Consider the following 24,789-nt stretch of genomic DNA (forward strand, 5'->3'; position numbering starts at 1 on the left):
CCACGAGGGAAGGATCGGTCGTCATTTTTATTTTTTTGCATTCGTCGGGTTCGAACCGAGGACTCCGAGCTCCGTGTCGAAAAAGTATGCTTTTTAAATATTTTTATTAAATTTTTATTATTTGAATTTTTTTAATAAATTTTCATTTTTTTTATTGAAATCGGATAATAAAAAAGTTAAAGATGGCGACCGTAACGAAAATTGCAACGGTGACGACATAATCCAAGATGGCGGTCATGGTATCCTTATTCCTAGAAATGGCTTAACTGAGGCTTGAGTTAAGGATGCTTAAGCCAGTTTTAGGAATTTTCAGCCGCTGGGATTTTTAAGGACTAAAAACTGGAATTTTTCCCTTGAAACGGGAAATTTTTCCCTCGAAATGAGAAATTTTTAATTTGTGGAATTTTTTGAGATTTTTTGGCGGAACTTTTTTCCACAGAAATGGAAATTTTGGCGATTTTTGAGGAATTTTGGGCAATTTTGCCCAATTTTGGCGGATTTTGGCGATTTTTGAGGATCAAATTCAAGGTCAAGGTCAAAGGTCAAGGTCACAACCATCCAAGATGGCCGCCGTGACGTCACAATCCAAGATGGCGGAGCCGGCTCTCGGCTCCACCGCCTGAGGCCTGATCTCGGAACCCCATTCATATACTACTATCTGTAATATTATTTTTACACTCACTACTTTAATAAATTAAATCATGATATTAGATAAAATAATTTACAAACTTGCATCAATTTTTACAAGAATAAAAAACGGACCTATGTTATAACTGTACATAACATAGAGAATGTAAATGAATATAACTGCACTCACATTATAAAAACGTATGGCAAAACTAAAAATAAATCATTAAAAAGAGATTTTTCTGGCTTTCATTTTTGCGAATTCATTGAATATGAAATCGGTGTCCATTTCATTAAGCAACTCATTTTCAATGGCCATTGTTGCCAGCCCACTCAAACGCTCTTGAGAAAAAGTTGTTCTTAAATAAGTTTTTATCAGTTTTAACTTAGAAAAACTTCTTTCACCACTGGCCACTGAAACCGGAAGAGCCAGAAGAATTCTCAGCGCAACAAAAATGTTTGGGAAGGTGTCCATATAACCATTTTTGGTTATGAACGACAAAGAATTAGCTGGAGAACTTTCAGACGGCAGCATAAGTCCAAAAATTTGTAGCTCGTCAAACAGTTCAACTCCGTTTATATCACGATCTGCTCCATCACTTAGAACACTGTCTAGAAAATTACAAGTATCCTTCAACTCATTTCTATCCCAAGTGTGTAAATTTGTAATATCATAAAGAAATTTGAAACTCTTACTGTGGTTCTCCATGAGTTAAAATCTCTCTTTAAGCGAAGATATTGCTGTGTCAAGTACTACAAAGAAGAAGTTAACTTTGAACGATGTCCTCCCATCCTGAATAGGTTCATCTTCAGTCTCGTAGGAGAATTGCTTTTTTGTTTTCCTTGGACCGGACTTGAGTTTCTTTTTCAAAGTCAGCAGCAATACCGACTTTTTCTGCAACCTGTTTTGCATATGTGATGACGTTATTCAGGTCTTCATCAGATCTTATTTGCTCTAGAAATCTCTGTACACTTTTGACGAGATCCATTGAGCTTTGCAGGTTAGTTGTAACCTTTTACAAGACCTTACTTACCATGTTTATTTTGAACAGAATCTCATACCAAATTACTAAACAACACAGAAACTTGAAACTTTGCCGTTTTCTTACGATTCCTAAAGCAGCGTTTCTGCCAAATACATCGAGTTTCTGGTCTTGAGAGGCTTCATACACAGCATCGTATATTTCCTCAATAATCTTAGAGGCAATAAGGCCTCAATCCTACTCTCCCATCGAGAGTTGCAGAGAGCTTTTACAGTAAGATTTGGCGTGTGTTTCATCAAAATACTCCATCGGTGGGTTGAACATGAGAAGAAATTAAAAATTTCTTGAATAATGCTAAAACAGTCAACTGCAGAAGGTCAAGACAGAGCGGCATCATTAACCACTAAATTAAGGGAGTGGTTTCCACATGGCAGAAAAAAATGCTCGAGAATTCAAATCAAGTATCCTTTTCTGAACTCCAACATGCTTTCCTTTCATATTGGAGCCATTATCATATCCCTGGCCTCTCATGTTCTTTAAAGGAATGTTCCGTGTAGATAGCTCATTGAGTAAGGTTTCTGTGAGGCCTTAGCCTGTAGAATGTGTGATAGGTACGAAACCTAAGAAATGTTCCTTAATTGACACTTCTACATTTTCTACAAATTTAACAAACCTTACCACTAATGTCATTTGTTCAGTGTGACTTACATCGGGTGTACAGTCCAGTATTATGGAATAATATGTAGCCTGTATTATCTAATTTAAAATACGATCTTAGATTTTAGTGGACAAGATACCAATAAACTTATTTTGAATATTTTTGCTTAAGTAATGAACATATGTTTCTTCAGAATTAACAGACGCGTTGGAAAAGTGGTGTGGCACCTGACGGTGTGTGTGTACATGTGTGAGAAAGAGAGATATCGTCTGCTCTACAGTGCTCTGCTGCACCATGCGTCTTGCGTGATGTGAAGTTGGGCCCATCAAATTCGTTCCGACGAGACGTCACACTTTAGAGGGCGTGGTACATAAGTTAATGATAAACACCTTCGCAGTATGTTACGAGAATGTGAAAACTAAACAAGAAAAAATAAGTAATGCCACGAAGAAACACTCTACTGTAACTGCTTGTTATTAACAAATATTCTCTTCTCTTTGATATTAGTGCTTATTATTTTATATTTGGGGCCGCGGCGGCCGAGCGGTTAGATCGATCGCCTTCCACCAAGGCGATCCGGGTTCACTTCCCGGCCGGGTCACGTAAACTAGGTACTAATATGTACCATGGACAAGGCCGGGGGTTTGCCGCCTTCGGCGGCTCGGCGCCCCCGTTTGACCAGCGCCCCACGCGGCCGCGTAGCTTGCTTATACCTAGGACCGGCCCTGTACCTAATATCTTAAATTTTACTTCAATAGCTTCATATTTTTTACGGTAATACACAATTTTGCTTCATTTTATCCACTAGTGAAGAATTGAGGAAAACAGTAAAAAGTATTTGGTAAATTTTTGATGGTCATCATTATTCATACCCAATATCAACTTAATTTGCTTCGAAGATGGGTTTATTTCTCTTACGAAATTACTTGCAATCCTTTTCAACCCCTTACGATGGAATTTCGTAATGATGTATAGGATGTGTGTTGAATCACTATATGGGTTACCTGCCACCTCTGTTCCAAATTTTATCAAAATCTGCTGAGTAGTTAAGACGTCATTGGGTAAAGAAAGACCCGTCTGCAATAGCCCGAACCTGTGGGCGGTCCGTGTCCTTATCCTAATGTGAATGACGTCACACATTGTTGCACGGAAAACGGCCCTGTCTACAATTGCGATGTCTCAAGTCCGAATCTATTGATTTCTGAAGTACTCACCAGAGCGCAGTAAAATAGAGCGCCAAAATAAATGTTTTTCGGTTGTTTTTTATTCATTGTAAATGAGTAAGCAGCTAAGTTTTAAATATTAATTTAAAGTGTGAAATTCGTAGAAATCCAATAATATTTATTTTAGACAGCAAATGTAATTGCTAATAAATGAAATACAAGTCCACTGCAAAAAAAATTCATTCGTGTGTTTGGCCTTTGAAAAGCGCCGGTCGCAAACGGACAGCACTGATCATTATTATGTCTCGGTACTTTTGGCTTCTTACCACACCGTCCGTTATTACTGTTTAACATTTTGAAACGGGAACCAAAAACAGCAAAATTACAATTAGTCTTCTACTGTGCTACCGAAGGACACGGTCAGGGACAAAAAGTTCAAGTTGACAATGTATTCAGACCAGGGAGATTAGTTTCCGTCGGACACAAATCGGGTCATTGCAATTATATAAATTAGTAGGGAAAAATTCACATCCGCTTTTTTTTCTTCATTTTTATCCGGATACTCTCTTGATGTAAACAATTGAGGTAATAAAAATATTGGGTTTCTTCTAATGTTTCTTTACTAGTTTTGACCAAATATATTATTCGTGTAGGATTCTATATATATTTATGATACGTAACATTAAATATGTATGAAGCTTTGTTAAAATTATTTCAAGTTGTGGAAAATCACTGAAATAACGAGGATAAATGTAATTATTATCGTGTTAGTGTAACTAGTCACGCTACTTTACCTAATAACCACATAGAAATACCAATGTTATGTAGGTACTTATAATGATCGCACTGCTTGTATCACTTATTTGTATAAACAACAGCTTCACATGTTGGAGAAAAAAACACTTACTGTTTGTTTGTAATTAATTCCCATCGTATTTCCTCCTAGGATGTTTAAGTTTAACCAAAACCAAATAATATTATTTTGAATAATTATTTATTCAATACAATCCGCAGAGCCTTTAATTACCGCAGAAATCATGTTTTTGTGCGTTTACGTGATTGAGTAACAATCATTCATACGCTCACGTTTATATATTATTAGGGTAACACATTATTTAATAACCCCTTCTACAAAAAAAAAAACGGAAAAAACTTAAGAAACAAATGTAAATAAGTATTCGTGTAAAGGGGCATAACATTTCTCCGAATAAAAAAAAAACGCTGTTAATGACGAGCCCTGAAGGCGAGGATACGCATTAACTTACTAACGGTTTTCTCGGAAAACCATCGTTCCGTAACGAGAACTGGTAGCTCGACTGTATGCACGAGCAGGAATGCTGACATAACTGGCCGTTGTCCCTGAGAGGTCAAGACAACTTACTCCTGTTAACTTCAAATGTTAAAACCAATTGTCGTGGAACTAAATGCGGTATTTTTTCAGAATGGAATCCTTCACCAGGCGATGCCTACGGTAACAGTCGAGAAAAGCACACGTTTAAATGACGAAAAAAGGAATTTCACGACGTTGAACAAGTGGCCGCAGCATCCCAACCGCCCAGATCAGCTCCATCTGCATGGCCTCGCTACATTCCATTGCGACCAACTGGTCCCGCAGGCCAGGTAGGTAACCCTTCGCTCGCTCTACCCAGCCTCCTCACCTACCGTCTCTGCTCCGCTGACAGCTCCTTCCACGTATTTATCTTCGTTATGCAGCAAAGTTTCCAACACTCAAGTATCCACACTGCGTTACAAAAAAAAACACTTCGATCCTCACTGAAAACTCGCACAAGAACTGACTACGGTCATTTTGCCTTCCAGCTAAACACCTCCTCCGCTCGAAAAAATCAGTTTTTTTTCTTTCTTCTTTTAATTTCGCCCGGTGCAGTTAGCCATCGCGCCTTTTCAGTAACGACCGCACTTGGTGTATACACCCCAGGCGCTACGCGACCCCCCGATTCACCCGCCTGTGCCGTGAGCGTCCAAACAGACCAGCTCCGCTCCGCTGCGCTGCTAATGTAAGGTTATGGCGTTAGATGGCGTAACGGTCGCTCCCGCCCTCATACTTGCAGGTTCGGAAACATTTCAAAAATAATAGTCAGCTCGAGACTACTGTGGTTTTTGCAGAAAGTTGTAAAAAAAACAATTGCGTTTTACGTTAACTGATAAATGTAGTAGTAGCATCAGTGCACTTTAAAAGAACCCAGCTTTTACTTTATAAAAAAAACAATAATAATAAATTATATTGCTCATAATTACATTGTTTTACTTCATAATAATTTAGCAAGGCAAAACATTTTTATTTCAATGACAAATGCAGGTTTACATGTTATTTACTCACTAAAATTGTTTCTGTAGTTGATATAAGTTGTTGACTTGCGTTTTTTTTTTCGTCGATAGCAACTGCAATGTCACTTTTGTTTAGGTTATGTATGCTCATGCTATGAGAGAGTGTTTCGTTCGGGTTGTGTGAAAGCGTAAAGCATAATGGATAATAATAGTTTAGTGCTTGGAGTACGACTGTCATTGAACTCTTTCCAGCGAGTTAAAATCGACGGGATTAATTTCGACAGTAAAGTAGATCATCTGAGAGCAGAAGTGTCAAAGCAAACCAGTGTACCGAAACAATTATTAGGTTAATTTTTCTTTTTTGCTGCTTATTTTAATTAGTAATTGTAATTATTCTTAGATAGTAGCAAATAATGTTTCTTTGTTTTCAGTGCTTATTTATTGTGGGAATGTTCTTAATGACGGTGTGACGCTGAGATCGTGCGGATTAAAACCTGGGGTAATGGTTCACGTTCTCAAGTCAAAAGGTAACTTACCAACTAACCATTTTACTTTTGGCTGTAACAAAATTTGGGAGTTGTCTAGATCCCAATACCATAACAATATTGATGACAATATGGTGACGCTAACGTTAATAGTAATTTTCTTACGTAACGGCTTTTCCGTGAATAAATTATTAAATTACAAGAAAAATTTTTTGAACTTCTTTAGTGTAATTAGTATTCACCCTGAAAACAGCGTACCTAAATTCATACTGGATTTGTTGGTTACATTACTATACCTGTGCATTGGTACTGCTGTCACCATTTATTTCTTTCCAGTGTGGGTCTGTTTGTTTGTTTACGAGAACTTTTGTCAATACAGGCATTACTTTAATAATCAAAGTAGTTAATATTATGATTGTTTTACAATTTATTATAATGAAATTGTTTCTAACAAAGTCGTTCCTCTATTTACCCTGTAAACAGTGTTTCTTAATTTCTACTGGTTTCTGAAAAATTATTGTTTGTAGTTACCATTTGTATATTTTTGATTTGGGTATTGCAACTCAATGTAACATAAATAATAACTTTAAAAAAAATTATGCGAGTCCATACTGTTTCAAACGTAATAATTATTTGTGTGTGTATATATAATCACAATTGAATGGACACAATAACGGCCACAATTTTTCACAAATCACTTCCAAACTGAACCGTAAAAACTAGTAGTAGAATATCGTAAATGGGCAATATCCGACTAAAAGGGTAGAAATGGAGAAGATTATTTTAAAAACAGAAATATTGCTGTAACTCCTATAATATGGAAAAATGGTTTGTTTGAACATATTGCTCATAGAAGTAATACCAAAATCTTTTGTCTGAATAAATTTTTGATACGACCTACCTTAACTGCAGGGTGTTGAAAAAACAAGGCTTATAGAGTACAAACTATATCGTAGGCACAACTATAAATTTGCACAAATTTGTTAATCTTATAATTTTTATCTAAAACTTTTGTCTGAAATGATTTTTGATCAGACAAACCATTTCTGCAAGGGGTTGAAAAAATGAGGGGTAAAATTTAAACAAAATTCATTACTTCTTTGGTAGATTATTCAAATTGTTTGTAAATCTTATAATTTTTATCAAAATCTTTTGTCTGAAACTACTTGTGATAAGACAAGCCATTGTTGCAGGGAGTTGAAAAAATAAAGTGAATAATTTAAAAAAAAAATATATTTTTTTTTCTGAACCATATACACTATTAAATTTCTTCTGCTTTATTGTAAAACCTTTAATTATTATCTACAACTTTCGTCTGAAATAATTTTTTATACAACCAACCATTTCTGCAAGGGATGGAATAATCAGGGGTTGAATGACAAAAAAATGTATTACTCCCTTAGTATACACACTTGTCAAATCTGTTCAAATTATTTTAAACCTTATAATTATTATCAAAACTTTTGTCTGAAATAATTTGTAATAGGTACAACTAACTATTGCTGAAACATATGGATAAAGAGATGTTAAAATATAAAAATATATTAATAATTCCCTTAGTAGGCATACCATCAAATCCATTCACATTGTTTGTAAATCTTGTAATTTTTATCTAAAATGTTTGTCTGAAAAAGTTTTTGATAATAAAAACCACTTCTGCTAAGGATTGAAGAAACCTGAGGTTGAAATAAGAAAATGAATAAAACTTCCCTGCCATGTACTATTATCGAATTTATGTTTATTTTTGTTTAACTTTATAAATATTTTTGAAAACTTTTGTCTAAAAAAACCAATTAAAATATTTACTGTTCTGTGGTAAGTAGTTATAGATCAAATGTTAATATGAAATTTTTTTTTCCAAGTTAGATGGAGGCTCACTAAGCGGCAATCTCTACAAATACAGAATGAAAACAATTCTCAATTATTCCTAAGTAGTTAATATTATGAGTGTATTGTAATTAAAATTTTTTTTTACCATTTTGAAAGTGGTGAAGGTGATGAAGTAAAGAGGTCCTTAATCTTGGTTTGCACTTGAGGGTACAAACTGTGAGTGACCTAGCCAGGAATCAAACCCGCATCAAGTACAACATTATTGCTTGTGGGAGACAAGTGATCTGTCCACTTGAACACTGTGGTTGTCATTTATGGATGTGTGTATTAGCACATTTTTGGATGCCCTAAAAAGAGGAAATCATAGACATCTGTTCATTTAGGATTTTGAGGGTGAGCTTGGTATGAAAGTCTAAGCCAACTTGCTGACTTGATGTAAACTTTTGGACATACGCCATTGCTAAGCACATGTATGTCTGTAGAAGAAAACTACAAAAAACCCAAAAGACAAAAACACAAATTAAGCAAAAAATTGCTGTTGTCAACAGGATATAAACACCACATAATATTCAATGACAGGAATATGGTCAACAAACAAAGAAAAATGGACTAACAGATTGAAAAAACCCTCACAAATAATGACAGCACATAAAAAAAATTCAGCACAACAGTTTAAATGAGTCAAAAACAGACAAAACGAAAAGACGAAACAAACACAATCGTTTTCCAAAACGTTTTCTTCAGACATATGTGTGCTTAGCAATGGGGTATGTCCAAAAGCGTACATCAAGTCATGCACTCCCATTGCACAAATCTTTCAAAGATAAGCCCACTCGCTGGTTCTGTATGGACGCGTGTGCAGAGACGATGGTCCACGGCAGGCCGTCTCCGACGGAGGGGGACATCCAGGAGTTGGTGACAGCGTTCCGGTCGTTCGCCCGCAACCACAGCCTGAGGAGCGCCTTGCAGGTACATAGGCACTCTGCACCGTGAGGTGTTTCAGCCTAGCTACTTTCGTAATGGTACTTTTTGACGTGACAACGTCTAATCGATGAACGCCGGCTGCACGCATGAAAAAGTGTCCCGCTACACACATTGTCCTGTTACGCTGTGTTCCGTTACGCTCATTGTATGCTTGCGTCACATCTATCTCTCTTCCACTCGATTGGAACAACCATCGATTTGACTTTTTCGAGGCACATTAAACTTGAAACACTCCCATTCGTTTCCTACTTTTCCTATCATCGTCCTATCCTTAACAGAATAACACAGATTGGAAGAAGTTCAATAGAAAACATGTATAAAAGTTATAGTTAAAATAATCTCTTCATTAAAGTAATAAACATATTTGAATTAATGAGTGCAAATAAAAATAAATTTTAACAATTAAATTGTAGATTTCATTTCACTCCTTTGTATCCATACAAAATAGTGATAATTCAAAAAAATGATTCAATTTTATTTATAAAAGTATGCAATCATTTCATCAATGTTTTGTTATGACGTCACGTTAAACTATCGTCCGTAAACCGACTTTATAGACTAACCAATTTTTTTCTTTTCTTTTGAAGCTACAAGTCAAATTGAATAAATCCTAAAATTTAACAAAATAATTAAATGCCAGATAATTCATTCAGACGTTTTTTGATGTATTCTTTCAAAGGTTCAGATTGATTTAAAACGTATTTATGGACATATATGTCAATGCTGGTTTCCATTAAGGTAGATGTACCAGTAGTCGTCATGCTAAGAAGAGTTTTATAAAAAAAAAAAATTGTGTACATAACCTTGTAGATGTATTACTGCCCCTACATGTTTGTTCTTAACCTCAAACTTTACTCTACAATGCTATCCAACACTCTTCGATAAACACAAATTATTTTTGTAGATTTATAATTTTGAAAAAAGTGTGATTTCGAGCCAGTAGTCGTCATGCAAATTTTCGTGTTTGCCAGTGTTCGTCACATGTTTGTGCCAGTAGTCGTCATGTGCGATTTCGGCTGCATTAGTTTTAATTCATGGATCCAGAATGGTAGTATTGTACTATTTGGGCTTCAAATTTTATTTGGTACTATATTTTAAACATCAAAATGGCATTTCATAAAGATCGTTCAGTAATATAATGAATAATCCTCATTAAATTTTGAATTTACTTACAGCACTCACGGAACAAAGAGGGACAGCACATAGAGCTGTAGCAAACCGAATGTATTCGTTACTGAGTAACGGGTGTGCCGTCTAGTAACGAGTAACGAAACGTTACACACGGCTGCATTTTGTTACTCGCATTTCTTGTATATTTTACGCATGTGCGCGCATATTCAATGAATTTACGATACAAAGAACGATGTTTGTTTATTAATAAAGTATAATTTGGAAATTCCTCGTCTAAGTTTTTTTACTGTTTATTAAAGGTATTATGTGTGTAGACAAAGTTTGAGATTGGAACAGAAACAACGTAACAAAGTATTTTTTTACAAATTAGAAATATGTATGTTTTTGTTTTTCACTATCGCGTATTTTCACGTTTTTTTTTGTTCTTATCTTAAAAGAGATATAATAAAGCCACTCTAATGAGATTTAATTGTTTCTTGGTTAACAAAAACTGTTTAATTATCAAATATTGTTAATTGTTTATATTATATTTATTATTATTTACGCGACGTCATACTGTACGCGTACGCAATACGACTCAATTCGTTGCTGCAACATAGCATGTTATGCGGTATCACAAGTAAAATATAAAAATGAATCAGGGCCCGCCCATCTTCCTACCCAAGGGCGATTTGCCTTTGTGTTTATCGGACAATGTGTTCCTTGGCACACTATTTTTTTCCGCTGCACATTTTATACTCATACCATTCGCTACATCTTTAAGAGCAGCTTCCATGGCTGACTCTTCATACAACAGTATTTTCCGTTTTGGCATTTTGCCCTGTAATTAAAGAACGAGACACATTACAATGTTTAGTTTACTTATTAATGTCAAAATATATATCGAATGACCCCTAAATTAATGTAAACAACAATGCCTACACAATTTTTGCAATCAATAAAGTAAAGTAATTTCCGACCCAGAAGTCGTCATACACATGCATCGGAAGTCGTCATAGGTGACGACTACTGGATCTGATCATAATAACGTACTTTGTCTATTAACAACAAAGAACCAATATTATTTAAGAACTTTAGGGTGTAACTTAGCACAACTTTAAATAAAATATTAAATGTACCAGTGCTCGTCAGGTATGACGAACACTAGCAATACAAGGTTTTTATTGATCCAGTTTTCGTCACCCTAACTAAATCATACAAAGAAAACGAATTTTTTTAAATAAACACTTTCACCTCTTCAAGAACATTTAACTAACACATTCAGCACAAAACATCACGAATAAACATGAAAAATTACAGAATTAGAAGTAAAAATGTGCACTAACGTCCTTAGTGTTTTAGTATAGGAATTCCCCTATTTATCTTCACTGCTCTACGAACTTTTGATGCACGGACTTTTTTTGATTGAAAATAGTGTTTGTTCCGAAAACTATTGTGGTAATTTCAGCTAGAACGTCGACTAAATTTTTGTCAATATTTAAGTTGGCGATATATTGAGCTACTTCTCTATTATTTACATTTGAAGTTGCTAGTGACGACCATTGGAGCAGTGACGAGTACTGGGGCACTTACCTTATATGTCATAGAGAGTTTGATTACACTTAATCAACAGGCTACATACGTAATATAATTTTCTCACACTTTATTTCCATTTCTTTCCAAATAATTTAATTTTATTGAGTTAGTATATTAAATTTTTAAATAATTGTAAATTACATGGAATTGTAGAAGTCGTTAAATTAATTTCAGTTCATAAATTTTTGCTATTAAAATATCTCTTTGAAATGTTTCAAAGCAAAACTCTAGAGAACCCTACTGCTATTGCATATTTTTCTGTTGAAGCCTACTTCTTTTTGAATTTGACTTAGATAGAGTACCATAAACTTCAGATGCGTAGGATAGTCATGAATAAAATTATGGAAAGTATCAAAATTAGTGCATTAGGATGGTCATTGGGTAGTAACGTACATAATGTGTTGTCACTCAACCATAGCTCTAGTGAAATTGACACTACATACCATTTCTATTGGCTAGAGACTTGTAATATCAGTATAAATGTGTATTTGTACCATGTGGACAGTTTGTAAGCATGGCGTAGACAGTTTGTAAGCATGGTGTGGACAGTTTGTAAGCATGGTGTGGACAGTTTGTAAGCATGGCATGGACAGTTTGTAAGCATGGCGTGGACAGTTTGTAAGCATGGCGTGGACAGTTTGTAAGCATGGCATGGACAGTTTGTAAGCATGGTGTGGACAGTTTGTAAGCATGGCATGGACAGTTTGTAAGCATGGCGTGGAGAGTTTGTAAGCATGGCATGGACAGTTTGTAAGCATGGTGTGGACAGTTTGTAAGCATGGCATGGACAGTTTGTAAGCATGGCGTGGACAGTTTGTAAGCATGGCGTGGACAGTTTGTAAGCATGGCGTGGACAGTTTGTTAGCATGGTGTGGACAGTTTGTAAGCATGGCGTGGACAGTTTGTAAGCATGGCGTGGACAGTTTGTAAGCATGGCGTGGACAGTTTGTAAGCATGGCGTGGACAGTTTGTAAGCATGGCATGGACAGTTTGTAAGCGTGGCGCGACTGTGGTGTTGCAGCGGCTGACCCGCCCGGAGGTGCTGGAGAACGTCCTGATGGCGACGCCGTCCTTGCGGGAGGACCCGGTGGCCATGGGCATCATCCAGGACCCGGAGCTGCTGGTGCATCTGGAGGACATCACCACCGTGCGCAAGTGAGGCCCCCTCGCCGCTGCGTGTGTGCTGTGCATGGGTGGACCCTACCCTCCTGGGTTTTGAATAAATAAACTAATCAGTAGAGACCTGCAAAATTTGCAGATTCTTTCGGTGATAGGCTAGAATGCAAACACATATACCTCTTAGGTAATTTTGCTATTGGCTTACTGTTCATCTGGACGAATCTCAACCAGTTATAAACCCTCAACCAAAGACGGATCGAATCACAGACAAACCAGCTGAGACGACTTACAAGTCGGCAGCCAATGAACTTGCGTTATTTGCCCGAGTGTACAGGGGTACGTGCAGTCCATCCTGAAGACCATCGAAACTGCGAATTTTGCAGGTCTCTACTAATCAGTCATGAAATTCGTTGACTTTGGGGTCACTAGAGATGATGAAGGTGAAGGGGGAGAATGGAACGCCGGTGGGATGGGAAGGGATGACGACTTAGATAAATTTCTAAAGGCTCACGCCACAACTGACAGCTTGCAAAAAAAAATCTAAGTTTGACCTCGCATCACCTTGATGGGAGGCCGGTGATCAAACCACTATGGCTCTTTAGGTTGTCGAAAATCGAAAACAAGGTTCGGGGCCAAGAGAAGGTTTTTTTTCTTGATCCAACATCGCCGAGCACTAATTCATGAGCCGAGCTCATGGCCGTCGTCCTTCCCCTTGATGATTTTTTTTAATTCTGCTACAGGCATCTTAATCTTAATATCAGTTTGTGACAATTCTAAATAAAATTGTTTTAAATACAATTTAGGTTTTCCCAAAGTCTTAGAAATCAGATTTTTTTGAGGTTTTTTTTTTCGGAAAACTTGATTTTTAGAGATTTAATGAATGATTTAAATATAGGTAGTTCTGAGATGAACCCTATATAGGAATGATTAATCCAAATTGTAACAACCAAAATTACAGCCTTCCTCATGCAATCCAGTAATAATCATTTGTTATAAATTTTTTTCATATTTCGGGTTAGATGTAAAATTTTTTCCTTTCAAAGTTATTGTGAACGTAATTCTCCGGGTTTATTGTTTTTATTTTTAAAATTCATATGTTTATTTTTGAAGTATTTTTTTTTTTTGCGGTCTTCTTTGTGTGGGAAGGCGTGCTGACGTAATTCTTCATTTTTCCACGACCGAGGCTTTGTTTCACACGCTAGGCGTGTGAGTCACGGTCACGGGAGTGTGTTAGAGAGAGACAAAATCGCTGCGTCGTGGGAACAGAAGTAAGCGTTTCATGGAAGCCTGTGTTGCCATGCACCGTGGTTGGCTGAAAAATTCGTCAGCGAGCCCAGGACACTGCCCGCACGAAGGGAAGGAAGGCTGTAATATCAGTCATTGTCCGAGCACCGGGCGAGCGGTCGTTCGGGCGGCGGGCCGAGCAGGCTGTGGTTGGGCGATGGCTCAGTGTTTTATATATTTTTGAGGTACAGTTTAACTTTTTTTTTGTGTGCTCCATCGTACGGAATATAGTTTGACTTTTAAATGAATAAATAAAACAGGTAATACATCGAACTTTGTGTATAAATTTCGTATTTCTTCGTGACCTGCAACCTATATGTTCCACTCATCACCAAATTTGAGCTAGCCAGAGGTGGTGAGTGGTAACAAAATCCCTACACCACATGATTTCATGCTTTCATCACATGCTATGACTGACAAAAATTTGTCCTTTAAGTTTATAGGAACCATAAAATAAAGACTTGTTTTGTAGAAAAAATCATATTGTAACAGTAAATATATAATATGATCTATCTAAAATCGTGCGCAATAACGCAGAATAAAAGAAGCAAAATAATTTTGGATACTCATTCGAAACTTGCATCTGTTCTTTCTGTTGTCAATAAAGTTTCAGTTACCCACAATTGTAATAATAAATATGTTTAAAATAAATCTATCTAAAATTGTGCTCAAAAACACAGAATTAAAGAAGCAAAATAATTTTGGATACTCATTCGAAACTTGCATCTGTTCTTTCTGTTGTCAATAAAGTTTCAGTTACCCACAATTGTAACAATAAATATTTTTATAATAAATCTGTCTAAAATTGTGCGCCAAAACACAGAATTAAAGATGCAAAATAATTTCGGATACTCATTCGAATCTTGCACCTGTTCTTTCTGTTGTCAATAAAGTTTCGGTTACCCACAATTGTAACAATAAATATCTTTATAACAAATCTATCTAAAATTGTGCGCAATAACACAGAATAAAAGAAACAAAACAGTTTCGGATACTCATTCGAATCTTGCGCCTGTTCTATCTGTCGTCAATAAAGTTTAGGCTACCCGCAAGGCTCGGTGCTGCTGGTAGGGTCGGAGGTGCCGTGTGCGCAGGCTGGCGGAGCAGCACCCGCACCTAGTGGAGGCAGCCAATCACATCGCGGCTGCGGTCCACGAGGAGGCGGCGGCCGGCACGGCGACCAGCCAGGCCTCCACCTCCGGCTACTCGTACTCCGTGGACGCCCTGAGCGACGACGACGAGATGGACTCCTCCCAGGTCCGTCGCCTCGCTCGGCTGGGACCCACCCCAGTGTTTGCCTGCAACAGTCCATACACCTCCTCAAATATTACAAAAATATTTAAAAGATATGTACATCCAAGGGATATGGGCACTGCCAAATCTCTCCGGGTGGGTGGGGGAGGGGTACTATTTCCAAATATTTTCATCCTTCCTCCTTCACTATACACCTCAATTTCTTGGTAATTTGCATCAATGTAGCATTTGTTTTCCTTGATAGACGATGGGTAGGGACCGGAAAAATTCGCGGGTTCAATGACCTGCAGGATGAACTCCATAGTTCTACGAACACTCTGTCAAATGTCACCCACTCATTGGCTGCTGTGTTTTGAGACGTCCCAACGTAGCAGCCTGTGATTCCATACAGCTTTGGCCGGGTGTTTCTCATTGGCTCAGAGTCATCCAAGTGAGTTGTGAGCCAATAGCAGAGGCAGCACTGAGGTATAACTATTTGTATTTTAGCCTATCGGCTCGCGAAATGAACTCGCAAATTTTTCCGGTCTCTAGTGATGGGGTCACCCCTACACCCTGAATCCTCTCTGTGTGGTTTACTGCAGGCCCTTCGCCTGGTTTTTATGTAATGTACAGGATGTGTTTGAATTAACAGGCAAACTTCTGCTGCAGGTTAATCATGACAAAAGTTGAAATAGACTTGTGGTCTAAAGTGCTTCCCAGTGCTGCTGTACGTCTTTGAATATGGGGATGCACAACATTTTTATTGTACCATATTTACCCGCGTATGGATTGCAGATTTTATGTGGATTTTTAGGTTAATAAAATGTACTGCGATCCGTATGCAAAAATTTCCATTTTGGATTTAAAAAAAAAATAAGATTGCTCTGTTGTGGTTGACTACATGCTTAAATAACTTAAATAATGCTTATTTCCTTGTCAATTTTTTTGTCAGTTTCTTCAATAAAAACAAGAACGCTCTTAACAGCATTTTTTGTCATGAATGAAATGTTGCAGTAGAAAGCGTAGGAAATCTCACAATAAAACACACATTTGTGTTACAAAAACCTGATGAGTGATGTACAAAAACCTACATGCTCTAATCACAACCGGTAATGTTGTGATTAGATCATGTATGTGAAAGAAAAATTGGGAAAAATCCTCTGAAATCAGTTTTTTTTTGTTGTAGTCCAAATTATATTTTATTAATTTTTATTTGCCTAAAACTGTGTGTGATGAAGTAACTAGTGAATATTTTTTATATATTTTACGTAGGAGGAGACACTACCCTAAAATTGCTGTAAAGATCTTTTCTAATTTTTTTTTTTAATATCTATATTTCTAGCACAGCTTCAATGAATAGTTTCTGAAAAAGAAACAGGAATAAAGTTGTTAAAAATCGAGTGGGAACGCTGTATGTGGCACAGCTGCAGCCAGTGGCGGATCCAAGGGAGGGCACCAGGGGCAAGTGCTCTCCACCCCCCCCCCCCCCCCACCGAAAAACCAATTGTCTGCTACATTAATATTTCAGACAAAATTTATTGTTTCTGTAAAATATTTTAATATAATCAATGAATTTCTTGTAGAATCATAAAATCTGGTGGTTGGATTTTGTGTGTAGTGTGAGTAGATTAAATACAAATTTACCGTATATACCCGAATCTAAGACGACATTTTTTACCATAATTTATAATTCAAAACAAAGGGGTCGCCTTAGATTCAGATACACTGATTTTTAGGTAAACCTACCTATTTTGGGTTAATGTTTTCGGGTTGTGTAGTAGTTATTGGCTGCACATGTTACGACCGATGTTTTTGGAATTTTCTATACCACAATATGGCGCCCATCTTATAGACTAGTTTCTTGTACAAAAACATTAATGTAGGTTATACAGTACTTCCTTGCTGTGATTATTTTTTTGACAACAATGAAGATGATGTATCAGCGTAATGAAACTCTTAACAGTTTCCAACAGTTACAGTACCAGCCATATAGGTATTTATTTCTGTTTGTACATAAACTGTTAACAGTAGGTATTTCAAAAGTGGTGGTTGAACTACTTTGTAACATTCATATTTTCAATTTTATATCTAATTTGTTGGCATGTGTTTAATACAATGAAATTTTTTTTTTCCTTAAAACATGAGGCTGTAGTTTGGGGGTTGTCTTAGATTCAGGTACATACGGTAGTAATTTCAAGACATTTTTTCTCTGGCTATTCTGAAAACCTAGAGTGCCCCCTCCGAGGTGAGCCTCTGGATCCGCCACCGGCTGCAGCTGGCGATGGTGTCGCGATGTGACCGGTGTGGTTTGTCGACAGTCGTCGGACTCGATGCCGCGGGGGGAGAGCCTGTCCCGGCAGCACTCCTACTCCACCATCACGGCCGCGCAGCTGGCCGCCGCCCTCGCTTCCGCCACGGGTAACCCTCGCCTCCTCCTGGCCGAGTGTTCTCAACCTGAGTGCATGTTGCCGGCATTAGAAACTGCAAATGCAAAAAACATTGGTTGTCTGTAAAGTCGGTTTACGGACGATAGTTTAACGTGACAACGTCATAACAAAACATTGATGAAATGATTGCATACTTTTATGAATAAAATTGAATCATTTTTATTGAATTGTCACCTTTTTGTATGTATACAAAGAAGGAGTGAAATGAAATCTACAATTTAATTGATAAATTTACTTTTATTTTCACTCATTAATTTAAATATGTTTATTACTTTAACGAAGAGATTATTTTAACTATAACTTTTATACATGTTTGCTATTTAACTTCTTCCAATCAGTGTTATTCTGTTAAGGCTAGGACGCTGATAGGAAAAGTAGGAAACGAATGGGAGTGTTTCAAGTTTAATGTGCCTCGAAAAAGTCAAATCGATGGTCGTTCCAATCGAGTGGAAGAGAGATATATGCGGCGCAAGCGTACAATGAGCGTAACGGGACACAGCGTAACGGGAAAATTTTTTTTGCGTGCAGCCGGCATTCATTTATTTATTAGACGTCACGTCAAAAATACTTAAGCTAGCACAAACATATTTATTGCATGAAATACTTATAATTACATTTGCAGCTCTGTATGACGTACAGAACACTGACACATCAGCACTGTAGCCTCACCATTGATGGCATTCAAAGGAAGAGACATTGGATATCCATCTAGGGTGTCTCAGCCTATGCGTGCTCAAGATTCATCATTTGTGTTCATGAGTTGCCGTCCTACCACAGGCCAAAGAAGCTGTGTGACATTGTGATTTCCCATGAAATGTCAGAGGAGTCTACTTGGGGGCCCTAGACAGTGCTTGAAGTTGTGAGACAAGAAGGTGCTTCAACACTTCATGATCAGACGGTTGTACCATCGATGTGAACTAGGTTCGAACAGGACTGAAACTGACGCCACCCCACACCATTGCTCCCAGTGCTGGGCGCTTCAAGCATGTTTCGGCCAGGCGTGCGCCACAGTGTTACCAGATCTGGATGCGACTTGAAACTCAAGTAGGAACAGTATTCATCATTCGTCTCTCTAGGCACAACATTCCACGGATCAGCGCAGTCTCGTGTAGTTGTGGCGAGCAGTCGGTGACTGCTCCAGTAATGGGCACCTGGAAAATTACGCATGCCCTGGCACTACAGACAGCGATGAACAGTTAACGTGGACACAGGTTGAGGTACCACATGTGTGATTGATCTCCCGAGGGAAGGTGTTACGCACACCAGATGTCTTGTCTTTGCACTCGTTAGTGCGACGGGGCCGTTGCCTTCCTGCATGTCGCGTGACTGTCCCGTTGCTCAACTCATTCGTCCCGTATCCGTGTGACTGTGCTTGCATTTCGTACCAGTTTCACGTTCAGGTGATCCACAATCTTGTTAGGCCACGATCGTCCTGCAGCCAATCACCGAAACCTGCTTGCATGGTTGTCACGTCCTCCAACACGGCCAAGCCAACTCTTGTCTGTGCCACTTACTCTCAGCGTCCTCCGCTTTATACCGCCCGTAGTGTCGCAAGTGGTCAAGTGTTGCCCCTCTCTGTTGAAGAACTAATCATGTCATTGTCCAACCCCGGTCCATCCATTCTCCCACTGAGAGGTCGTTCAGGTGATTCCTTCCATTTGTTGGAATTTTAATGGCCAGATGTGTGTTAAATCTTAGCATGGGGAATGCACCCACTACAGGTTACTTCGTATTAGGAGAGGTAATCTAATACAGTGAAACCTCTATCCATCGTTTTTCAAAGGACCAGCAGAAAAAAACAATGCATGCAGGAAGGAAAACAATAGATGTGGGATTTGTTTACAGACCTCGTTAAATGTATGCAGAAGCAATGGTTTCCAAGCTTATTATACATAAAATCGTTATAAAAAATTTAAATAATAGTTATTATTTGTTAAATCAGTTTTACTTTAAATTAAACAGATCACTAATTTCAAAATACAGTACATATGTACATCAATTAACACAATTCACAAATTGAACAAAACAAAATAGTATTGTAAGTGACCTCTTATTGCCTTAATGGAAAAACTAATAAGGAATTTAAATTTGTTCTTGTTCTTGATGACTGTATTACTGTAGTGCTCCGTAGAATGTGATAAAATTAACCAGCTCACAGTGTCTGCAACATTTTCAACCTGTGAGGAATGAAGTACGAAACGTACCTTGATCCATGCTTTTACACCCGCCCCTTGAAGTAGCACCCTTATTCTTTACAGGAAAACGGAGCGCTAATCAAATACTTTTTTTTTTACACCAGTGTATGTTAATTAAAATAATGTGTTTTCCAATGATGTAAGTGTGCTTGCTGACAAAACATTTTAATAAAGACACTACTCAAATCGATTATCGTTCTAACATATGTATAAATACATTTGAAGTACATTAAAATAAATGTTGAGTAACATTTGAGATTAAACAACCAGAAATTAAATTCAAATCATTCACGGACCACTTTATTTACATAACAGGTATTGGACATAACATATCTACAAGGCTCTAACAACATTACTGATTTAAAAGATAATAATGCTACATATTAATATAGGAGATATATTTCAATTCTAAAGATTATAAAATCATACACTAAAGGTTTTCTATTAGAAGGATTATTTAACCTGTTAACGTTATTACCTACTCTGTTGTTTACTTAATGAGTGTCTGCTGTGATTGGCCACTAGTGTATCCTAGTGGACGTGAGGTAAACTAGCCCTGAAAGCTTCTGGCTTCTCTCCAGAGATGCTGCTAACATGCGGGATGGCGTAACATGAATGTTGACTGAATGCTTGGGCGTCATTCTAATAAATATGTAATGAAGGAAGTGAATAGCTGTTTAAGGAAAGACAAAATATTGTTTGTTGATTCATCACATTCTTAATCCGTTGCATTGTATTCAATGCTACACCTTTGGAAATAAAAAATTAACGTAAAAGAAAAAAAAATTACACTACTTTGAGTCTATGGCCAGCTACTTTAAATCATGCCATAATTAATTGGCGTTGTTACATCTAAACTGTGTAAATCAAACAGCATTACTTCGAGGAGAGGGGGTGTATAGGAATTGGTGATTTACTTGACAATGGATGCCGTAATAGAGTTTTTTTTTGACGTGACAATGTCTGATAAATCGATGAATGCCGGCTGAACGCACAAAAAAGTGTCCCATTACGCACATTATCCCGTTACGCTCATTTTACGCTTGCACCGCATCTCTCTCTCTTCCACTCGATTGGAACAACCATCGATTTGACTTTTTCGAGGCACATTAAACTTGAAACACTCCCATTCGTTTCCTACTTTTCCTATCATCGTCCTATCCTTAAGAGAATAACACAGATTGGAAGAAGTTAAATAGCAAACATGTATAAAAGTTATACATAGTTAAAATAATCTCTTCGTTAAAGTAATAAACATATTTGAATCAATGAGGTCAAATAAAAGTAAATTTATCAATTATTAAATTGTAGATTTCATTTCACTCCTTCATTGTATCCATACAGAATAGTGATAATTCAATTAAAATGATTCAATTTTATTCATAAAAAAGTATGCAATCATTTCATCAATGTTTTGTTATGACGTTGTCACGTTAAACTATCGTCCGTAAATCGACTTTACAGACAACCAATTTTTTTTTTTTTACTTTAAAGATTAGAACTCTTAATTGCCCCAACTTTTGGAAGAGCGAGTTTCTCGGACGTTCCGATTGCAAGCCCCGGATCGCCGTGACGGCGTGGCGCGCGCTGCTCCGCTGTTGCAGGCATCTTCCCGCCCACGCGGTCGTCGTCGACGTCCTCCAACCCGGGGCCGTCGGGCTCCGGCCCCGTCATCACGCCCGAGATGTTCAGCCAGGCCATGGAGCAGGCCATCGCCACGGTGGGCTCCTCCGGCGGCCAGGAGTCCCCGCTGCCCGCCGACGAGCCGGTGAGCGCCTGTCACAAAATAACTGTAATACTCTGCAGGTTTTTTTGTAATCATATTGGTTAAAATTGTGAACCTGCAACATGTTCCGTTATTGTTGATTCAGTCACATTATTAATCCACGTATTTTATTGGTGGATAGTTTATGTATCACGTCTGTCAAGTTAAATGCCGTAAACACACATGGCAACAGCAGCACTTGATGACGTATTATCGTAGCCTGCTTGCATACTTGTTCAGTCGCATACTTGCTTACTCGCAGGCTCCCGCACTTGGGATACAGTCGTACGTTCTTAAACACGTTCGTAACTGTGTACTCACCTTCATCCTTGCATGCTCAGACACTCTTCACGTGTTGCTCTGATTGAGTGGTTTCACTTCTAAAGTGCGTGGTGGCCACGCACCCATGTCAGCCCACTTAACGGAATTAACTAAAAGAACCCTCAGAATGACACATATGTTCAGAGCCGAAATGACAAATAGTAGTTTCTTTATTTATCATCTGCAAATTACAATCGGGGCCTTTATTATTTTATTTTTATTTCACCAAAGTTCCTATCGTCCTAAGTGTCCACCTTGGGGCTATACTATTACTAGAGACCTGAAAAATTCGCGAGTTCATTTCGCGATGGACTGACATCCGAAAAAAGTATACCTTCGTACAGCTTCTGCGATTGGCCCACATTTTATCTGGGGGGAACTTCGGGCCAATGGAAAAACCTAAACCAAGAAAGTGCCGAATCATGGAAAAATTGGTTGAGTCATCTCACGAGTCAGCAGCCAAAGAACAGGTGTCATTTCCCCGAGTTTGTTAAATACTGTGGAGTCCGTCCTGGAGGTCAGTGAACCCGCAAATTTTTCGGGTCCCTAACTATTACTCGTTGATCCAACCTCAGTATTCGCAGTAACCCGGGCTCCCGCGACGATGGTTCCGGGGTGGCCTGCGTTGACGACATTGCCCTTCGGCGTTGTGGCGGTGGCTGGCACGCGCTTCAAGCGGAGGGAATCCGTATGACCAGGGATACCTGTATTTCGCGAATACATTTCGTGTCAAAGGTATTTCACAAAATACTGCAGCTTTTCTCCTATGGTTATTGGCTGAGGTCGGTGAGAGGTACCGTCCCGCTCTTGACGGGGCCAGTGAGAATGTGGTCGCCGTACTGGCTGCACCCTCGCAATTTGCCACGACTCTTGGAAAAAGCTGCAGTGTTTTTGTGAAATACCTTGACATGAAATGAAATCGCGAAATACAGGTGTGTCTACTCATTGGCCCCGTCAAGAGCGGGACGACACCTCTCACCGACCTCAGCCAATAACCACAGGAGAAAAGCTACAGTGTTTTGTGAAATACCTTGACACGAAATGAGATCGCAAAACGCAGGCGTCCCTATCGTGCGACGTGTGAACGCGTGGAGGGGGAAGGCAGTGCGTGTCCGTGTGGTTCCCAGGCGGCGGCCGTGCGGCCGGCGGGCGAGGGCTGGGCGGTGCACCTGCAGCAGATGCGCGAGCTGGGGCTCACGGACGACGCCGTCAACATCCAGGCGCTGGAGGCGACGGGCGGCGACGTGCAGGCGGCCATCAACCTGGTGTTCAGCGGCTCGCTGGGCCCGGGCCCCCTCTAGCCTTCCTCTGTCCCCAGTGGAGCAGGACTGCACACGGACAGCGTTTATTTAAAAAAAAAAAAAAAAAAAATCTTTTCATAAATCCAAATGAATGTGTGTTCGAAAGCTTCATTAAAAAAAAAAAAAAAAATACTGTGCTTGAATTTTTTTTAATATTTAACTATAAAAGGCTACAGAGAAAATTATTGAATTTCCAAAGTTCTGTGTTGCTTAAGACTAATCGGTTCCTTGTGACAGAAAAAAATGAAATTTTTACTTTGCAATCGAAAAAGAGTTTCAGAATTTTTATTTATCTCCCGTAAAAGTCGTGTTATTCCCTAGTGGCTTGATGTTCTCTTATTTCACGCGGCTTCAACTCTCTTCAGTTTTGTTAATAGTAAAATTAAGAAAAAAATAAAATACATGTGTTGGAAAAGTGTTTTTTTAAGTATAAAAATTCTCTTATTTTCTGCACTACCTCGGTTTCCAAAGGATAGACGATAGCTTGGGGTGACGGCAGTTGGCAGGGTGCGGATGGTTCGAGCCTTGGAGACAGAAGCAATCCCTCTGAAATAGTGAGCAGCATATTAGTGCAGTGTAATACACTACAGAGTAGATAATGCTACAGATACCAGATATCTTTGTTGCCCAATACTTGTTGAATTATTTTATTTTATTCAACTTCAATAGCAAACAAACGAAAAACTGACTAATCATAGGAAAATAACAGTAACACAATACATAGGCAGTATCAACACTTGCACCAATATCTAATTAGAAACACACGCAATTCTCTTTTAATTAAAACAATTATATTTTGTTTAGATTCACATGCATATAGCAACAAATATCTGAATATTTTATTAGGAAGGGCAACAATCATAAAACAAATGTTTTATTAATAATTTGAGGTGGTTCGCAAGATGATATCTGCAGTAACTATCACTAGTTAATATTTAAATCAGTTGGTTAAATTACCTTGGCTTAGTCTTTCGGTTTGCAGGCGAAACTGCAGACAAGACTCCTGGTAAGATGGATGATTTTGACACTATTAAGCGTTAATGTTGTAATTTAAATAAAATTCAAAGTTATTTTCATCAATTTTTGCTTGAAATAATAAATTATGTTACCAGATAATAAATAAAAATAGTTTCAGTTCACTACTGTGATTCACCAACATAAAAATATAATAGGCTTCATATTAGGATGCATAGCCTGCTAGAAGTTGCACTGGTAAAAATTCACCACTTTTAAACTTTGATAAATTGGCCTATAGTTCAAAATTTTTTTAAATTCTGATCCTCTCACTATTCTTCAAAACTCTTTCGGCTCTAAAAATTAAATACTGAATGTTTAGATAACCAAAGTAAACTGGGAAATTGAACAATTATCACCAAAAATATCACACATCCATATTAGCCAG

General features: G+C 38.1%; 2 protein-coding genes across 2 annotated transcripts in view; one reads left to right on the plus strand and one right to left on the minus strand.

The window, feature by feature from the left end:
* LOC134531592 (uncharacterized) overlaps window positions 1-5,475 on the minus strand; it is a 102,184-nt gene extending 96,709 nt beyond the window's left edge. The window contains exon 1 of the mRNA XM_063367318.1: window positions 5,094-5,475. The gene's annotated coding sequence lies outside the window, so the exon portion shown is untranslated. The remainder of the gene's footprint in view (window positions 1-5,093) is intronic.
* Window positions 5,476-5,620: 145 nt separating this feature from the next.
* LOC134531597 (ubiquitin-like protein 7) lies at window positions 5,621-23,790 on the plus strand. The gene is made up of 8 exons (XM_063367331.1): window positions 5,621-6,063; window positions 6,149-6,244; window positions 8,895-9,001; window positions 12,744-12,877; window positions 15,220-15,382; window positions 17,677-17,776; window positions 21,605-21,768; window positions 23,214-23,790. Exons 1-8 carry the CDS (start codon window positions 5,916-5,918, stop codon window positions 23,385-23,387), a joined length of 1,086 nt encoding a protein of 361 aa, XP_063223401.1. The 5' UTR covers window positions 5,621-5,915; the 3' UTR covers window positions 23,388-23,790.
* Window positions 23,791-24,789: the final 999 nt, after the last annotated feature.

The sequence above is a fragment of the Bacillus rossius genome, chromosome 1 (assembly GCF_032445375.1).
Source record: "Bacillus rossius redtenbacheri isolate Brsri chromosome 1, Brsri_v3, whole genome shotgun sequence".
Taxonomy (NCBI): domain Eukaryota; kingdom Metazoa; phylum Arthropoda; class Insecta; order Phasmatodea; family Bacillidae; genus Bacillus; species Bacillus rossius.

Bases quoted from the DNA above. Each gene is read 5' to 3' on its own strand.
- LOC134531597 (XM_063367331.1), top strand. From the start codon at position 5,916: ATGGATAATAATAGTTTAGTGCTTGGAGTACGACTGTCATTGAACTCT. The intron at 9,002-12,743 runs GTACATAGGCAC...GTGGTGTTGCAG, and splicing joins GCCTGAGGAGCGCCTTGCAG to CGGCTGACCCGCCCGGAGGT. The intron at 21,769-23,213 runs GTGAGCGCCTGT...TGTGGTTCCCAG, and splicing joins CGCTGCCCGCCGACGAGCCG to GCGGCGGCCGTGCGGCCGGC.